This window comes from Archocentrus centrarchus, chromosome 14, assembly GCF_007364275.1.
Source record: "Archocentrus centrarchus isolate MPI-CPG fArcCen1 chromosome 14, fArcCen1, whole genome shotgun sequence".
NCBI lineage: Eukaryota > Metazoa > Chordata > Actinopteri > Cichliformes > Cichlidae > Archocentrus > Archocentrus centrarchus.
Window position 1 is genome coordinate 17,898,167 of NC_044359.1, and position 19,081 is coordinate 17,917,247.

At 39.3% G+C, this 19,081-nt stretch overlaps 2 protein-coding genes across 2 annotated transcripts; one reads left to right on the plus strand and one right to left on the minus strand.

The window, feature by feature from the left end:
* Window positions 1-1,287: 1,287 nt before the first annotated feature.
* Window positions 1,288-13,243, plus strand: ube2b (ubiquitin-conjugating enzyme E2B (RAD6 homolog)). The gene is made up of 6 exons (XM_030746952.1): window positions 1,288-1,465; window positions 7,681-7,761; window positions 8,550-8,575; window positions 9,720-9,809; window positions 11,253-11,341; window positions 11,453-13,243. The coding sequence occupies exons 1-6, from the start codon at window positions 1,422-1,424 to the stop codon at window positions 11,579-11,581; spliced, it is 459 nt and encodes a 152-aa protein (XP_030602812.1). The 5' UTR covers window positions 1,288-1,421; the 3' UTR covers window positions 11,582-13,243.
* A 442-nt stretch (window positions 13,244-13,685) lies between these two features.
* Window positions 13,686-17,630, minus strand: cdkn2aipnl (CDKN2A interacting protein N-terminal like). Its single transcript, XM_030746955.1, has 3 exons — window positions 17,371-17,630; window positions 14,110-14,215; window positions 13,686-14,013 (listed from the first exon to the last, which is right to left on the minus strand). The coding sequence occupies exons 1-3, from the start codon at window positions 17,580-17,582 to the stop codon at window positions 14,005-14,007; spliced, it is 327 nt and encodes a 108-aa protein (XP_030602815.1). The 5' UTR covers window positions 17,583-17,630; the 3' UTR covers window positions 13,686-14,004.
* Window positions 17,631-19,081: the final 1,451 nt, after the last annotated feature.

The following is a 19,081-nucleotide window of genomic DNA, read 5'->3' on the forward strand; positions in this document are numbered from 1 at the left end:
TCCTCTTTAGACATCGTCATGCAATAAGGCAAAGCATCTATAACATTTAGGCCCCCAACCACTTATGGTAAGTGAACTGGTTTAAAAGAAATGGTCAGGCTGTTTGTTGTAATAACACACTATAAAAAGACTTCAATAAAATTAAATGTGCTTCATTCAAAACATGGCTGGTTTAATCTGCTATCACACATCAGAATCTATAACATCATCAAGTTTGTGTCATCCCTGTCCTGTCAAAACCACTGACAACAACTGAACCACTCTTAAGTAACACTTCAAAAGTTGCTTTTAAAAAGTGCTTTAAAAAAAAGAACACTTTAGATTTTTCTTTATTCTATAAACTGCTTTATCTGCCTCACATACATGCACAGTTTCAAATCAACTACTGACCTTTCATGCATGTCTTTGGACTGTGGGAGGAAGCCAGGAAACCCAACCCAGGCACTTTGGAGTTGGTCAAACATAAAAGCTCCACACAGAAAGGCCCCAGCCAGGATTTGAACCAGCAACCTTCTTACTATGAGGTAACACTGCTCTATTTCAGATCTTATGTCCATGTCAAGGGATCATCTCTGAAGGCACCCCCTGACCTCTGTTCCTTATGTGTACCATATATGATCACTCCTATGCTGTTTTACTGCTACACTGTTTGGAGATTACCCCATGATCCTTCAAAGATCAAAATGTGCCTATCTCTGCAGGAACCTGGACAAATGTGGTGGGAACACAGACATTTCTCATGACAGTGTCAAGATCCTCCTTGAACACTGTCACCACTGTCCCATTACAAAAAAAATACACAGACATGGCACGTACAGTTTCACAGTTCCAAGATTCCCTAAAACCACAGTTTTCCTTGATTTGAACTACACCGGTAGCTCTAAAATCCATCTCAACAGACAGGGGTCAAATTTGACTTGGAGCAGCCCCAATGCACAAAAATATGTAGTACCTATACAACAGTAGAAATTTAAAAATATATATATTTAATTTTTGTGTATTTTGGGGCTACTTTAGGAAAGGTCAGGCTAAAAGACATTGCTGTTATCAAATACCAAAACAGATCAAATTTGACCACAACAGTATGTAAGGCTTAATAGGGTTGCTTTGTGTGTGACTTAGAGTTCTGAAGAAAATGACAAGCGCCCATAGTAATAGTATCAAAAATAGTAGGATTTGCAGGTGAGAGGTGTCTAAATGCACGCTTTTACATCAGCATGGTTTGTGACCTAAAAGGGGCTGTGCCTCTGTAAGCAACCGACGTCATCGTAAAAAGCTAAAGCTAGCCAGTGGTTCAGGGAGTAGAAGAAAAGAGCTGCAAGCGGAAGAAGTACCGGATTTGGCTTCCGACAGTATTCGGTTTATGGTCTTGGTTTATTATTATTTTTTTAAATACCTGTATTTTTAACACATTTTGAGTTATGTCGACACCGGCACGGAGACGGCTCATGCGAGATTTTAAAAGGTACCGTCCTCATCGTTTGGGCATCTCTTTAGCTTTAGCCTGTGAAGCTGTCGGCAGCTAGCTTACCGTTAGCTGCTGGTGCAAACAATGCTGTGCAGAAACCCAGGCAGGAGTTACACTGTGAGGCAGGCTCATCATTTATGGTTTACTTTTATATCTGACGCCTTATGAAGTGACTGAGACGTTACGGGAGCAGTTAAAGGCTGTTTGTGTTATGTGGTGGGTTTTTTTTGTTTTTTTTTTTCGTATCCAGGGAATAACGTTTTCCTTTTTTTTTTTTATGGCTAGTTTTTTTTTTTTTTTTTGGTGTGGTAGCAGCTTCAGTTGCAGAGGTTTACTGGTGTAGCAGACCGTTTTTCTACGCTTAACTGGAACTGATTAGAAGTTAAATGACACGGAATTTGTGCTATTAATGCCCGCAGTCTGCAAGCTGCAGGTTTAAATTATGCTCTCAAATAAGAGAGTCAGACAATCAGTCAGTTTGATCATATTCATCCTTGGGTTGCAGGTGTTGGGCAACTTGAGGTTTGTGGTCGGGGATTGCTCCAAATTATTTTAATGCAGATATTTTATACGTACAGTAAGTGTACATGATATGAAAACAAAAAGAATATGTCCAGGCTTTCTCGGAGGTATCACACCTGGCAAGGGCCTGCTTGTAATACCTGCTATCCCCAATCTGTTGCCTTGCTCCATATGGCATCCAACTGTGTGTGCGTGAATAACAGACACACAAACACCTGTCAGTGGAAAAAAAGATACTAAGCTGTTCTACTAAGAGCAGCCACTGAAGCAGAGGGGATAAGGTGTCACTGTAACTGAACTCTGGTCTGCTAGTCCCCAGGTGGTAAACGGTGACACTGAGGCAAGGGAAACACAATTGCACATGTTCGAATCAGCATGTGTCCACGCCAAGGCTGGCTGATTGATTGCATGATATTGCTTAACCTTAGCTGTTTGACCTTTAAGTTCTTTTATGTGTGCCTTTCTTGAAAATAGCCGGCTGCACTGTTGTGTGATGTAATTTAGGTGTAAAAAGATGCAAAATAAATGCTATGGCCCCTTTTTCTTCAGACTATTTTCAGGAAAACTTAAGCTTCCTTTCTTCAGATAAATCTTTCAGAAGTAATTTGAATCCATGCCATAGTGGGCAGTGGCATTGTTTGTATTTATGCATTGTTTGCATTATGTGTGGTGTTATGTCTGCATTGCCGCCTTCATGAATGAAATTGAGCTGCTCATATTGGGCTGGAGCTGATAAACCACAAACTGCAGTTGCTTTTACTGTAACATAGGAAGGAGAAAAGACTTCAGAGCTGATGCTGAGTGTTACACATGTTGGCATGTGTTTTTTTTATGCTAATAAAAAAAATTCTAATGCTGTACACACACATGCCTCTTTTTGTACAGCATTATAATTTTTTTTATTAGCATAAAAGGCAAGCTAGATACAATTTCAGCCTATTAGATTTTGTTTAAACGTAATTAAATACTGAGTTTGTAGGGTATGTACTGTAAAGCAGATTTATGATTACACCTGTAGCTACATTTTGGGGAAAGTGCATGTTGTGACTTATTTTGTAGATTTAATTCATTACTATAAATAAAGTATTACCCCTTAACTCGTCAATAGTATTTTAGATAATACTTTGTAAGCTACTGTGAAGGATAAGCAGGAAGAAGATGGATAGATGGAAATATTTATACAATATTAAAGCTCTTTTTTTTAACATATTAGTAACACTTTGGTGTACCTTTTGTAATCCCAGGTGTTTGAATTTGCCAAACTACATCATTTCCTGAAGGCTTTGTTTGAGATGAATCCTTGACCACACCTTTTTCAGAATAACAGTTATACTAGGGCTTGCAATTAAAGTACCACAACAGTGCTGTGTCATTTATAAAGAGTCTGAAATGACAGTGACTAAATATCACATGAAACCAAGGTGTAAACATGTTTGCAAAGTGCTTTTTTGGCTATATTTAAAAGGAGAACATGTTGGATGTATTTCATTCATATAAGCACACAAATGTAGTTGGCTTTTTCGTTGGCAGGTGTCAGTGCAAATTTTCGCATCGTTTCTGACATAAAAGCAGATGTACCTGCTAAATTAGGACAGCATTTATACAAAATAAATAACACATCTTACTGGGATTTGGTGTCCCTTTGAATTCACTATATTAGATTGTTTCCAGAAGACCCTGTATGATATGAATGTTTTGATAAAGCAGCAGGGATTTCCCGAGCTCCAGATGAGCCTTTAGGAATGATTATACATGTAGACATGATTTAGTATGCATAATGTGAAGGCACAGAGTCTGTGTCACCTTACTTAACAGAAGTCGTACTTAATAAAAGTCTTATATGTTTATATTACAATCCTTGTGACTTTCCTTTGGGGAATTTACAAAATTTGTAACCCCATTTTTTTGGTGTTTGTGTGTCTGATTTGGGGAGTAACACTGAATGTACTGCATGGAATTTGTTTGTTTACAAGACACAAAAAGGCTTTTAATTTGAAGTTAATGGGCTAATTTCAGTTTGGGATGTAAGAGAATCAAAGAGGCTGCTGTTGTATGGATAACGGATTATACTATTTAGATTTATATAGTGCCTTTCAAGAAACCTAAGGACGCTGTGCAAAGAGTGTAAATAAACAAAAACAAACAAAATTTAATAAATAAACTAGAGATTCAAGGCCTTTTTTTCAAAAGTACCTCACTGAAGGCTCACTCCCCAAAGGTGTGGAGGTTGGTGCGAGGGACAGAGAGCAGGCCCATGGCTGAGGACTAAAGTGTCCGAGACTGTTTGCATGGGTGTAGGACAGGGGTCTCAAACTCCAGGCCTCGAGGGCCGGTGTCCTGCAGGTTTTAGTTGTGTCTCTGCTTCAACACACCTGAGTCAAATATAGAAGTCATTAGCAGGACACTGGAGAACTTGACTGCATACTGAGGAGGTAATTCAGCCATTTGATTCAGGTGTGTTGGATCAGGGACACATCTAAAACCTGCAGGACACCGGCCCTCGAGGCCTGGAGTTTGAGACCCCTGGTGTAGGAGGTCAGACAAATACTGGGGGGCCAGGACATTGAGAGATTTATAAGTAAGAAGAAGGGTCTCGCAGGTAATGGGTGGCTTTACTGGGAGCCAGTGGAGTCTTTTAAGTCACAGTATACTAGTATACACTAAAACTTCATCATGGATTTTCTGGCCTGTAAAATGGGTCTTTGGAGGCCAGAAAGCATAAGAATCTGTTTACCTTACGTAACAGAAAAATCATTCGTGGTGAGGTCTTTTTTTTTTTTTTTTTTAATTCCCACTTTTCAAAACCTATTTGAGTAGCAAAATTTTTGATATGTAAAAAAAACATTTTAACAGGACATGGAGCAAAAAATATTTTCATAACTGATGACACTCTTAATAGTCTGTTTTTGTAAAATGAGAGAAAATAGTGAAATTACCAGTTTCCTAGACTCTTGATTGATATCTTCCTGTGTCTCATTTTGTCTGAAACCAAAAGCTATTTGGTTTATAAACTTAATAAATGTTGGTTTTTTTTTTTGTTTTTTTTTCATAATAACTTGCATAGCTAATGAAATATCAAAACAGATGCCTAATTTATTTTCCAACAACTGATATAAAATTAACCACCACCAGTGTCTCCCCAACAGTCCCATACTTCCCCTAATCTTCCTTACTGCAGACTTGTCAGTAATCCCCAGTTTCCAAGTGAAATAACCTGTCAGTCTATCCTAGAAGATGAATTGAGTGGAGCCTTCCTTTACCAGCAGAGCGCTCAGGCAGATTACTGTAAATGAGGTTAATTGCAGTGGGTCTGTCTGAAGCAAGGGACTTAGACATGGATCTGCACTCACAGACACACAAATCAGCCTACCTTGTTTTATAGCTATAAGCTCTTATTAAACCAGCTTTTATACCGGGTATGGGATTGTAGGCATAAATAGTCTGTAGTGACTCCTGGACTTGGCCTAGATGTGTTGGTGATCTACCATGAGCTTCAGAAATCAGTTTGATATCCAGCACAGATCAGAAGATTATTAACTTAAAACTGCTGTTGGAAATTTAATTTAAAAAGTTGACCCGCTGCCACACTGGTTTTGATTTGTTGATGCCTTTATTGCTAGGCAGTTTTTGCTGTGGCGTGTCATTTGTCAAACACGTCTGGGTAGTTTTATTTGTGGAGCCTCGGCTAATTATTACTTTTAATTATGAATAATCCATCTGTGGATAATTTGGGTTTTCTGATCAATAATTTGGGGGGTGAGCAGTCAAAAAGTCTAGACAAACTCACAAGAAGCATTCCAGAAACCCTTTTTAGTTTCTTATTTTTAACCTTTCTTTTACCTTCAAGTTAGCAAGTGCTGTAATGTATATGGATGAGTGTGTCCAAACCCTTGACTGGTACTTGTGTTTTCTTAATTTATGCTTTCTCCTCTGTTTTATCTTCTCTTAATCTGATAATGTTTTGCCTTCCTTTATGTAACAATTTCAAACTCAGACAAAGGTATAGAGAAGACTTAATACGAAATATTATATTAGAAAGCATAGCAGGCTAATTCCATTTTAACTCATTATTTAAAAAAAAAAACAGCCTATACTGAATAAATTTAGAGCCTGTCTGGTCAAGCGGCTATGTCTAAATGGGATGTTGTGACATGGAGAAACATCAGTTTTATCAATTAGCCAGAATATGAGGACATGTAGATATGTTGCGTTCATCACTTGGCTACATGTGTCTCCATGGAATATCCCACAACCACATTTAATGAATTATTTAACAGTACAGTGGGCACCTGTGGAGGAAATGTAAAGGTTATATGCATTTTGCTGATGCAAATGGTGCCATGTGAGTCACAGTACTTTCATCAGCACATTGTGGAAGAAAATGTACAAGTACTTGTGAGATATAAAGTAGCTTTATTTTGCAGCATTACAGACTTCCTGCTACTAGGAAGATCTAGGTCCAAAGTAGGCGTAGAGGTCAAAAGGTCAAAGACAGATAATGTCACAAGATTTGAATCAGTTCATACTTTTTTTTTTTTTTTTTTTTTAACCTGTTGGCTTCAAGCAGTTTTTTTCAGTCATTTTTTTCTAACCTTTAATATAGTGGCGTGATCCTAAAAGAGGGCTCATAAGCCTTTCTTGTTGACCTTACATAAAACTTGCACATAGGTTAAAACTATTTAATTCACCCCCCCCCCCCCCCCCCCCCCCCCAGTTGTTGTTGTTCACTTCCTCTTAGACTAGTGCTGTGCCAGAAAGAACAAGACTGAAACTGCTTCACACACATCAGACAACAGTTTGTCGATTTCATAGGATAAGCAGTTGTCATTGCATGTCAGATCCTCTTGTGTCTTAACACAAGTCGGCATTTTTACAGTGCTTTCCCATTCTTGGAATTGTGGTTAGAGCTCTAAAATTTGCTGCTGTCCATGTTTTTGATGGGTTGCATGCTGCTAATGCTGCCTCACTAATGCTCATAGATGGATCGGGAAACCCTAGGTTGTCTTATTGAGATGATGGCATGAGACTGATTGCTGATGGTAGGGTGAGTGAAGACAGATTAGGAAAAGAGATCCTGGGTATGCTGAGCTTGCTTCGTAGTGCAGGCCTGTGGCTTCTTCTCCTTTCCTAGTTCGACTTTGGATTGTTCACGTATGCTGATGGTGCGACTCTAAAGTCATTTCAGGTGAAGGTCGGCTCAGTGGCTTAAGTGCTTTGCATCGACAATACCAGGGCTTTGATGCTCATTGTGGATACAGTATTAGTACTGCAGTGCTTCAGATGAGTGCTTAGGATAACTGGCATGTGACAACAGGAGAGGCAGAGGCTGTCTATTAAAAGTCGTGTTGATACAGCAGTTCGTGTTTTGATTGCTAATTTTCCTGCAGTAAAGCTGTTAATTAAAATCCTCACCCATCCTTGGCTCTGTATCTTTCCCACTTGCTTCTCTCCCTTTACATCTGAGATTGTTTTGGTTTTGCTTTTTTTGCCATTCTTGTTTTTCATCTTTTTGTCCCCCTTTTTTTTTTTTCCACCTCTTTTGCTTTTTTTTCTTTATGCCCCTGCTTCCCTTTCCACTGATCCTTTCTTGTTGTGTATGTCTTCTGCTCTCACCCTTTTCTCCCTGCCTGACTGCTGGAGTCTTTTTGTCTTCCTTCTAAAGTTTCTGTTTCTTTCTCTGTCTTGCCCAGACTTCAAGAAGATCCTCCTACCGGTGTGAGTGGAGCGCCATCAGAGAACAACATCATGCTTTGGAACGCTGTTATTTTTGGGTGAGTCATACTCTAAAATCCGCCCTGCCGTCTTGACTGTGCCACTGTGATTGTGATGCACGGATTCTGCAACCCACCCACCCCCACTGCGTTCTCGTCCACCACATCCTCCTGCTTTAAAAAGTGTTTTTGATTGCAGCCCTGATTGTTGCACAGAGCAGTCTGGAAAATCAGCATGTGGAGTCACAGCAAGTGTTCAGTGGAAAAGAGGGCTGGAAGACACTGTTGGAGATAAGAAAGTGTGTTAAGAATAAAACTCATATTAAAGGAGTAGCTTTTTGCATACTTGGTGTATCTCTGGTGGATAATTTGCTGTGTGTTTAAAGGAAGAATGACTAATAAAAAAGCAAGAAAAAAAGGATTTTTTTTTTTTAATTTAGAAGTGAATATGAAATTTAAATTGCAAGAATTAATCAAACCTCAAAAGCACAAGCAAATTGAATAACTGAAAGTAACTAAAAACCCTGCAAGGAGCTAGAATGTGTAACCAAACAAAACCAGAGAAATGCACATGGGTTTATAAAAATAGACTCGATCATAGTTGCTCACCGAAATCAAAGGGGAGGCTGCCACAAATGTAAAGTATGAGGGCAGCTGTTTTAATTGGGCCCCTTAACACGAACTGCGTGAGCATGAAGAGCTTAGTAAATATGGACCCTGGTGTCTGCAGAGCTTGTACTCCTTGAAGGACAGACTGCAATACTACTAGAGAGGGTCTTAATGGGGATTAGCAGTGGGGATATTTGGCGTTTGGAAATATTTTAAATCTCTCTCTCTGCCTTCTGCAGGCCTGTGGGAACACCATTTGAAGATGGTAAGTTCTGCTTTTTGATTCATCTAAAGTGCAGCCTCATGTTTATCTGAGCTCTAGATGTGGCTAACTTTGTCTTGCGCTGTTGTTGTAGAGTTGGAGACCTCAATCCATTTATTATTACTTTCTGGGTATTGAGTTATAGTGAAATAATTATGGGTTACATGCTCAAACAGTCTGAGTGCAAAATCCCACAATTATTATAAGGATTCCCAGACCTCTGAATAGATACTTGTTTTTTTTTAAAGTTAGAAATTTTTACAAATGGAAGATCTGTAGTTGTTTAAGTGCCTGAAATATGTTTAGAATGATTTAAATTCAAAGCAAAATAGTATTTTAATCAGTCATCATATTTTCCCATGTATTAACTACTAGGCCTCTGAGAGTGGTACAAACTCAGAGGTTACAGCTCTAAACAGAGATGTACTCAAACTGCCATGAAATGATCATTTTTAAAAACTAGAAAGGGCCACACACAGTTAATGCATGAACGTTGTAGAACTTATAGACACCCCCCCCCCTTTTTTTTTTTTTAATAGCACTATTCTCTAGCATGTTATCACAGCTGCAGTAATTTTAACTTAACCAGTACCAAAAATGGATTTGTGTGGTTTTTATTGCAGTGTAAATTATATTCAGGCAAAATTTATCACACACACCCCAAAAATTTTGGTGTGTGGAAAGCTCACCGTGTCCACATACTGGCTCCATAAGTATGAATAAAAGGACTGCTCTTGAAGTATAGTATGCTCTGAATTGAACAACACAGATTTGTAAGCCAGTAACATCTTGGTTTATTTTGCATGATGAATATAGTGCAGCATACTTGCTCACATAGTTTCTCTGCTTGTTATTGTGAATGAGGTCAGGGATGAGAAGTGCTGACTTGTTGTTTACTGTCTTTTTTTCATTAGTCATCTCCTCTTTTCCTCTTTTGAGCCTGCAGAATAGACATTTCTGCCTCAGTGAAGGGCTAGTTTCTCTTCTTAGTCGAGCTGCTGATATTTATAGTAACATAATTGTTTCTCTCACTTTGTCTGACCTCCTCTATCCTTCGCATCTGTATTCCCCGTGCAAAATTACTTGTGTGCACCAATCTCACTCTCACTCTCCCTCTGCCTCTTACCCGCTCCCTCTATCTCCACAGGAACTTTTAAACTTCTGATAGAGTTTTCTGAGGAGTACCCAAACAAGCCTCCCACGGTTCGGTTTGTCTCCAGAATGTTTCACCCAAATGGTGAGTGCAGCTGTAGCAGCTTAAATGCCCTCAATTATCAGTGGTGCACCCATCCTCACTGAAGCTTAGCACGTGTTCTGCCCTCCAATAACCAAGCTATTCTAGTGAATAAAATGACAGTGGGGTCATTTCTGAACCCATTATATTTTATAGAGTCATAGTTTTTTGTTTTTTTGTTTTTTTAAACAGCTCTATTGTGTATATTATACCAATACTGTTTATTTTATCTGTCACAGATATTCTGAAATATTCTGATGATGTTCAATTTTTAATCAGTTTCATGCCAAAAAAAACCATTAACACACATTGTAAGAATAAAAAAACATTTGTTTAGATTATCATTGTCTTTTGTCTTTGTTCCAATAATTCTAGGGGAAAAATAGATTTTAAAATTTTAGGTATGTTTGTGTGAATTATGTATTGAAGTATGTTAGTATCTGTGTTCCAAATAACATGTTTTGGCCACTGGGCAGTAGAGCCAACTTTTACTGGGCCACTAAAAGCCATTTTATTTACTTTATAAACTGATAACTTAATCTATAAGAATATAGCACAATTTATGAGTAGATTTCTATTTTATGTTATAAATCTCTATCAAACCTAGTAGCTAAAGCATTTCAAATAAATGCAGCAGAGAGTAAATGCTGTGCTCTTCTTTAGGCTCACCCCAGTATGCTGCAGGTTTATCTGCTAGAACCAGAGTGGATGTCTACTGTCAGCCTATAGCAGCGTCTACACGTTTAATGCACTTTATCTGCATACCAACAGCTTTATTTTAGCATCTTTTTAATTTAGTGGTGCTCTTTCTGTGTAAAACAAGTCAGTGGTTGATTGGAGCAGCTTTTCTTCACATTGTCCACACAAGTTGGTTTAATCAAGGACTTGTTGGTATTTTAATGTGAAAATACTGACCATAAGGAAAACACTTTGTTTGCCTCATTGTGGGAACGCCATCATTGGTCCAAATGGGCCAGCAGCTGGGCAGGCAGCTTGCCCAACATTTTTACTGGCCCTGGGCCATTGGATCATTGGTTATGTTATAATTTTAACACCAAAATATAACCAAACTGATGTCTTTCATACTTTGATCAACAAAAAAAATGACATTAGTCATCATAGTTGGGGTCTTTAAACAGTGTTTGTTACATCAATGCTTCTTTTTCTTTTTTTTCTTTTTTTAAATATATATTTTTTGGGGGGAAACTTTCTAACCTTTATTGTGATAGGACAGGAAAGCTGGAAGGAAGAGCAGTAAATGTCATCGGGGTGGATTAAAATTCAGGCCTCTGCATCAGCCTTACGGCAACTGTGTGGGGCGCCTGCTCAATCCAATGAGCTAAATTGGTGCCGCTATCTTCTGTTTAAAACCAAATTGAAGCAAATGTCTGTAGATGTGCAATATTAAATATCATTTGTGACACTCTTGTTTTCTGTGCATATCAGTTTATGCAGATGGCAGTATATGTTTAGACATTCTTCAGAATCGCTGGAGCCCCACATATGATGTGTCGTCCATACTCACCTCCATCCAGGTTGGTTCTGTTTCTCCCGCTTTTTTCTTCATTTTAATTCGCTGTGAATGCAGAATGATTCTATACAGGTACATTTATCAGTACCTCCCCCTGTTAACATTTTCATCACAGTCGTTGCTGGACGAGCCAAACCCCAACAGCCCAGCCAACAGTCAGGCCGCACAGCTCTATCAGGAAAACAAGAGGGAGTACGAGAAGAGGGTGACGGCCATCGTGGAGCAGAGCTGGGTGGATGTCTGAGCTTGTCTCGCTCTCTACTCTACTCTTCTCTCCATCACCCACTCTTCACCATCCCAGTACTTCATTCTCTCATTTTTACCTCATCAAGAAAAAAAAAAAAGAGAAAACACAGCAACTATATCAGAAGAACTTAAGTGCCACATTGGGGAAAACCAGACCAACCAAACCAGAATGGACATTAACTTGCTTGCCAATGCATTTTAGGAAAATGAGAGAGGGGAAATCAATCTTGTATTTGTTCCCTGTCTTTAATTTTACTTTTCTTTTTTTTTTTTTTTATTGCATGATGTGACATAAGTTATTGCTAACAGAATTTGTAATATATCTCTGGTTGGAATGATGCTGTTTGTGTTTTAGACTTCTCTTCCTCCCCTCCCTTCCCCTCTTTTTTTTTTTTTTTTTTTTTTGTTTTGTATTATCTGCTGGTGTGTACACAACTTGGCTGTTTGGGAAAGGGGCACATCGACGACCAAATCATTATTTTGAAAGTTGTGGGAAAAGCCTGAGTCAGTAGCATCATCATCTTTGATTTCGACAGCAGATTCAGCTGATAAAGAGCAGTCCCTGAGCTCTCCCAGCATCTCTGTTTATTTTAAGCGACGCTGTAGGTTTGGGCTCGCAGACGTCACAGGCTGCAGCAGTGCCAAGTCTCCCTTGCACTGATGAATCATGACTGGCAATTTCTGAGCTTTTCTTTTAATCATTTCTGCTCCTGGGTAGAAGACTGTTGTTTGAGAGGGTTATGAGAAAGTGAATATTAACACGAGAGGTTTGGACTGAGGCTCTGCAGTCCCTCTTTCATTCTTTGGCATATTAGAAACTGCATATTGCTATAATCCAAATATATGTAGAGCCTGATGGCCCTGAGCCAGTGAGTTCAGATGTGGGTGGTGTTGCTATATCATTTTTAATACATTCAAGTGAAACTGAATGTGGAAAAACAGAATTGGCGTGAAGTTTGCGGAAATGAAACGAGCTGGAGGTACTCTGCTTCTACATGATGTTCTCCTTTAGTCTGCTTTTTTGTATTTATTAGACCGTCGCTGGCTGTAGTCAAACTGTTCTCTTCATTTTCTGATTTCGTTTGCCAAAGAAAGTAAATGACTTCTGAATGCTTTGTTGCCTGTGACATGTCAGCCTGGATAAAGTCAGTGCTTTTGTTCTCTTAAAAATTACACAGCTGACATCTAAATGAACAAATAAGCACCAGATGGAAGCAGGGCAGTCCAGTGCATACTTTTTTTTTTTTTCCTTTAAATTTTGCTCAGATTGAGGGCACTCTGGAAGAGGATTGATTGGACAAGAACAAACTGCTGCACATGAAGACTGATCCAAGAGTGTGATCAACAGTTTTCCTAAGGGCTCAAGTTGTTTTCATGCCTGCGTTTGTCCACCATTTTATTTGCTCTTATTCCCCCAATCAAAACGCCACCACTCAAGTGTAAATTACTGACTTAATCGTGCCCGAATCCAGCTAAGTAATCAGTCATCATAAAACAGAATTCCTCTTTTACTAGACAATAAAGATTATATTGTGGCTTGTGACCTATTTCACCCAATAAGGAGAAAGGGATATGTTATAAAAAATTTTGTGAATTAAACAAAATGTACACTTAACAGTATGCTGTATAAACATAATAAAACACATTTTTCAGACTTTGACACAGGTTCTGTTAATTATTTATTCACCCATCTGTTTCCTTATCCACTCATCCAGCCGGGGTCAATTCCAGGCGGCACAGACGGACCAAAGGTGGGGTACAACCTGGACCCACAGGGTTAACAGAGGGCAACAGACAACTGTTGACATCTACAACTGATTTAAGAATCACCAGTTGATGTAACTGCAGTGTGGAGACTATTACACTGAGTATTGTCGTTCATATTGTCATGTAACTTAGTTAAAGCAAAGTATTGAAGCATTTTTGGTATGCTGATCCTATTCCCCTCTTTGAGGGGGGACAATAAGTAATATTTTTATTTTATTGCCCTGTATGACTAGTTATGGGGTGGGTCACTAGTGTAGTGGTTCAAGACCAGGAGACATTTATTCCATTTCCCTCCATAAATGGCAGGAAAAAAAAAAAAAAGCAGTGACAATCCATGAGAATTAAAACAAGTCCTTTATTGTTCTTCAGGCAGGGACATTAGGATAAAAAAGATGCATAAAAAATGTAAAACTAGTTTGAAATAGACGTGCAGTGCAGCTCCCACAGATACCACTGCTGTTTCTGCACAACTAAAAAGGCTGAAAGTCTGAAGAGGCTGGTCTTTCTACATAAAAAATGCCTTTTGATGTCTAAACTCCTCACATCCATTAAAAACACTGGGACTATGAAACCTGACTGTAAAACAAAAACAAACATGGTGTGACTTGATAAAAGCTGAATCCAGTCCATCTTGATCCAGCACAGCTGCTGCGGTCATCGACCCTGCAACGGAGCAGAGTGACTATTAACAATTACTTCTGTCAGTATAGCTGTTTGTCTATACAGCGTGTGTGTGTGTGTGTGTGTTCGCAGACTTACCTGCTGCTTCTTAACAATCTCATCTCTTGTCTTGAAAACCGGTGCATCCTCCACTGTGATGCCTTCAGCCATTTCCTTCACTTTTTCCAGGAGCTCTGTGCTATACCTGCCATTGATTATAAGATATATCAGTTCATTAAAGCTTAATTTATCTGTGTGGTTTAAATTGTTTCTTCAAGAATATATTGCAGTGGGAAAATAACATTACTGAACATGATAAACGGAAGAACAAAATTATAATCCTAGTAAGAGAATAATTGTTTTATTCTTCGATAAAGTTGACAAACCTGGTTGGTTTTACCTGCTTATACACATTCATATAACTGAAAATGAGTCTAGCAGATACAGCTTTAAGTATAACCTTATGAGATTAAGAATCATATCATTTTGTCTTTGCATTATTGCTCCCTGTACAAACTCCAAGGGTTAATATATTTTGGAAGATTTAATCACACAAGACATCCAATATGCACTTCAATAGCAAGTGCTGTTCCTCAAGTACACTCAGACTCACTGAAATGAAAATCCAATTTGGTGGGTTTATTGCAGTCCAAAAACTAATACTAAACTAATCCCAACTGCAGACTCCAGAGGCTGCAATTACAGATTACTGCAATAACAGATCGATCTGTCAAGTTGTTTAGTGTGGCACAAAAAATAAAATCAGATTGCTTGTTTTGTGTGACAGAGTCCAAAACACTTATATCAAGTCATATATAAAGTGATATAGCATTTGTGGCTCACTGGTTATTTTCAATAGTCAGGAAGAAGAGACCTGCTTTGGTGCAACTAAAAGTGACAGCATGTGCACTGGACAGGCGACAACACACAGTTTATCTGCTAGCAAATTCTCAACAAGAGTGTAGAGGAGATACCAGGATAGCTGGACAGGGAATACAAGGGCTTCAATCCTGCAGTGGCACCGATATCTGCTCGTTTGTGTGAGGTGGAACAGGAGGAGCGCTCCCAGAGCTCAACAAAACGACCTCCAACAGGCCGCCCACGTGAACTTTTCTGACCAAACTGTTAGAAAGATACTTCATGAGGATCTCCAAGCACAGGTTCTTTAGCAGGACCTGTTCTCTCAGCCCAGCACCGTGCAGCTCGACTGGCATTCACCAGAGAACGCCTGAACTTTCAGGTGCCCAGTTCATATTATCTACAAATGTTTTCGCCAGTTTATCTCAACTTTTTGCATATTTGTCACACATGTTTCAGATCATCAAACAAATATTAAACAAAGATAACCCAGGTAGATACAAAATGCAGGTATTAAATGATTACTGCATTTATTAAAAGGCAAAAAAGTTATCCAAACCTACCCAGCCCTGTGTGAAAAGGTAACTGCCCCCTAAACCTAATAACTGGTTGTGTCACTCTTGGCAGCAAGAACTGCAATCAAGCATTTATGAGTGGAAATGAGTCTGTCACATCGATGTGGAGGAATTTTGGCCCACTCTTTGCAGAATTGTTTTAATTCAACCACACTGGAGGGTTTTCCAGCATGAATGGCCTGTTTAAGGTCATGCTAAAGCATCTCAAAAGGATTTAAGTCCAGACTCTGACTAGGTCACTCCAAAACCTTCATTTTGTTTCTTTTGAATCATTCAGAGGTGGACTTGCTGGTGTGTTTTGGATCATTTTCCAGCTGCATAACCCAAGTGTGCTGGGCGGACATTCTCCTTCAGGATTTTCTGTTAGAGAGCAGAATTTTTGGTTCCATCAATTACAGCAAGTCATCCAGGTTCTGAAGCAGCAAAGCAGGCCCCGAACATCACACTACCACCACGTTTGGCTGTTGGTACGATGTTCTTTTTATGAAATGCTGTGTTAGTTTTACACCAGCTTTAGCAGGACACAAACCTTAAGTTCCACGTCTGTCTCATCAGTCCACACAATATTTCATCTTTTAGTTCAGTGGTTTTCAAACTCTCCCACAGATCCCATTTTTGCCCAGTCTCTTTCTTATTGTTGAATCATGAACACTGACCTTAACTGAGGTATTCTGTATTTGCTCGGGTTATATTTGTTTACATTTGTTTGATAATGTGAAATAAGACTGACAAATATGCAAAAATAAGAAATCAGGAAGGTGCCAAATACTTTTTCACAGCACTGTATCCTCGGCTCCTCTCCTGAGACTGCAAACAGTCACAGCAGATGAGCCTGGTTCAGTCAGATATTTCTGCATGTTAAAGGGATGTTTTACCTCCCAACTTTAGCCAAGTGCTTGCCCAGAGGGGATCGCTAAACCTTGGACTTTTTATTTATAATGTTGCTGAATTTTTATGATAAATTATAGAGTCCCTGGAGAGGACTATGGTTTTGATTTGGCACTATATTAAGAGGATCTATTCAGTTTTCCCCATTGAGCTGCAGTGAATAAGTAAATGAACAGTAAAGAAAAGAGTAAAACTAACTTTATAAAAAGGTACAGACTTCATTACTAAAGCATCATTTTGTAGTGAAAGACGTGGATGCTGTTCAGTGGCAGACCCAAACATCTGATATACTAATATCAATGAATACATTACCTGATGTGAGCACATATGAACATGTCTTTCTTTACAAATACGTTACAATTTTTCTTTAGGGGAACGTAACACCTGAAGCATAATGGAGAAAAGGAATGCTTAGAGTAATTTAGAAGAGAATGGCTTCATTAAATATACTCAAGTTATTACACAGTACTACAACAGATTTGGTTGACTTTATATGCAGTGACTCCGTACCCAGTGTGTCGTTTTAAGGCCGCAGGGGGCAGCAGTGAGCTCATTAAACAGCTGAATCTAGAGCACTTTTAGTTTACAAAATTTTTTCACTTTTCAATTTACAAAATAGTAGCTCTAATATTAAACTACTATTTCTGAAAGCGGGCAGCACTGTGGTTAGCACTGTTGCCGTCCACAGAGACATGCAGTTACTGAGTGTTAATGGTTTTCTTGTCTCTCTGTGCTGGCCCTGCGACAGGCTGGCGACTTGTAAATGGTGTACCTTGCCTTGCCTTTCGCCCTATGACAGCTGGGATAGGCTTTCAGCCCCCCCGCGTCCCTGAACAGGAGGAGCGGAAGAGAGAGAATGGGTGGATTTTAGAAAGTAGAAACACTGGTTCCTACAGTGTAACAACCTGAGTGTTAAATATGTTTAAAAAAAAACTGGTTAATCATCGCGGGCGGTGGGAGCTGTCGAGCGGCTGGCTAAGAAAAAGTGTCCGTAGGCAGGCTCTAATTACAGGCATGAAAACACGCCGTGTTTACCCACCGGCAGCCGAGGAAGACGTTGTTAGCCCACACCATGGAGAGGGAGAGCAGGTGGTCCAGCTGCGCGTCTTCGAAGTCGTTCATATTCCGCAGGATGAACTCCCTCCTGGCCTCCCAGTGCTTGTCGCTCTCCCAGTAGCCTCTGTACTTCTCCACCTGCTCGGCTACAACTCTGTTTTGCTGAATAAAATCATCCACATCCAGGGTAGACATCTTGCTCTCCCACGACCGAACCAACAAAGGCAACTTCCCGTCCTTTCAAGCTGGTCTTGGAAGTAGTCTTAAAGCCCTGCCTGTTTTAAACAGCGCCACACGGTGGTGGAGCAGAGCTCCGACAGTGTACCAGGGGAAGTCGTCCAGACTGGCTTAAATGCAAACATTAGGTAAACAGAAACACACTCAGTCACTTTAGTTGATTGTTTCAGGTTTGAGATACTATCGCGCACCAAGAGTGACAAAATGAAATTAATAAATAATGTATTAAATACATAATTATTTAATTAAAATATAAATTATTTTTTATTTTAAAACATAATTGAATTATTTCACCATTTAAGTAATTATTTTGTGGTTTAGGTGCTGCAGTGCATCATGAATTTATTTTATCTGCTAACCTCACCCAATGAAGTCAGGGCCAGGACTGTTGCTGATCTAGCTCTGTACCCTTCACAATTCATCCTGCTACTTCCATCATCTACAGATATTAGTGACTCAGTTCCACTGCTTTGGTCTGACTCCAGACCAAAGCATTGGGCGTTTCTCACTACCACATTCACAGAGTCTGTACTTGCACACGGACTACCTCCTATGTGACAGGTACACTCAGAACTCCAGTTCACAGTGAACCAGCAGCATATGTGACATCAGCTCAGCTTCACTGTGCACTTTATTGCCTTTCCACCCTCACGATTAATATTTACAATGAAAATAGGTGGATAGTACCACAGAACAGTAGCAGAATGATGGGAAGAGAAAATTATGGAGAAGAATAGAAACAGCTTATGATCCAAAGCCTATCACATCATCTGTCAAACATGGTGGAGGCAGTGTTACGGCACAGGCATGCATGTCTGCCAGTGGAACCAAGTCACTAATGTTTGTAGATGATGGACGTAGCAGGATGACTTGTGAAGGGTACAGAGCTATACTCTGCTCAGATTCAGCCAAATTCTGCAAAACGGATCAGACCACACTTCACAGTGCAAATGGATAATGACCCAAAACGTACTGCAAAAGTGACTCAAGAGTTTCTCAAAGCAAAAAATACTTGCTTGCACAGCACATACACACCTCCTCTATATCTGTCTGTTACACAAACTCATGCCATTATGATTCTTGTTGGTTCTTGTTGGTTTAAACTGGTCTTTAGAAATCCGATGTACAATATATCACCTTATCTCAACTCAGTAAATGATTGTTTCCTGTATATTACTTGTTTTTACTTTGACTTGATTGGATTTTTATTGTTTAGCACGTCATTTACTGGAAGACTGCCGAGGAACTACAGATATAAATGAGCTTTTTGCTAAATTTGTTGGGAGGAAAAAAAACACAGGTGCAATGCCCCTGTTAAATAAAAGTCGGAAAAAAAACCAAACAATATATAACTAGAAGCAGTCAGAGCGCAAACCTCCGCCAAGGCCATAGGGTCACTGACGCTGTAATACGTGTATCTAAATGCTGTGAAATAATCTTGCATCTTTTCCAGACGC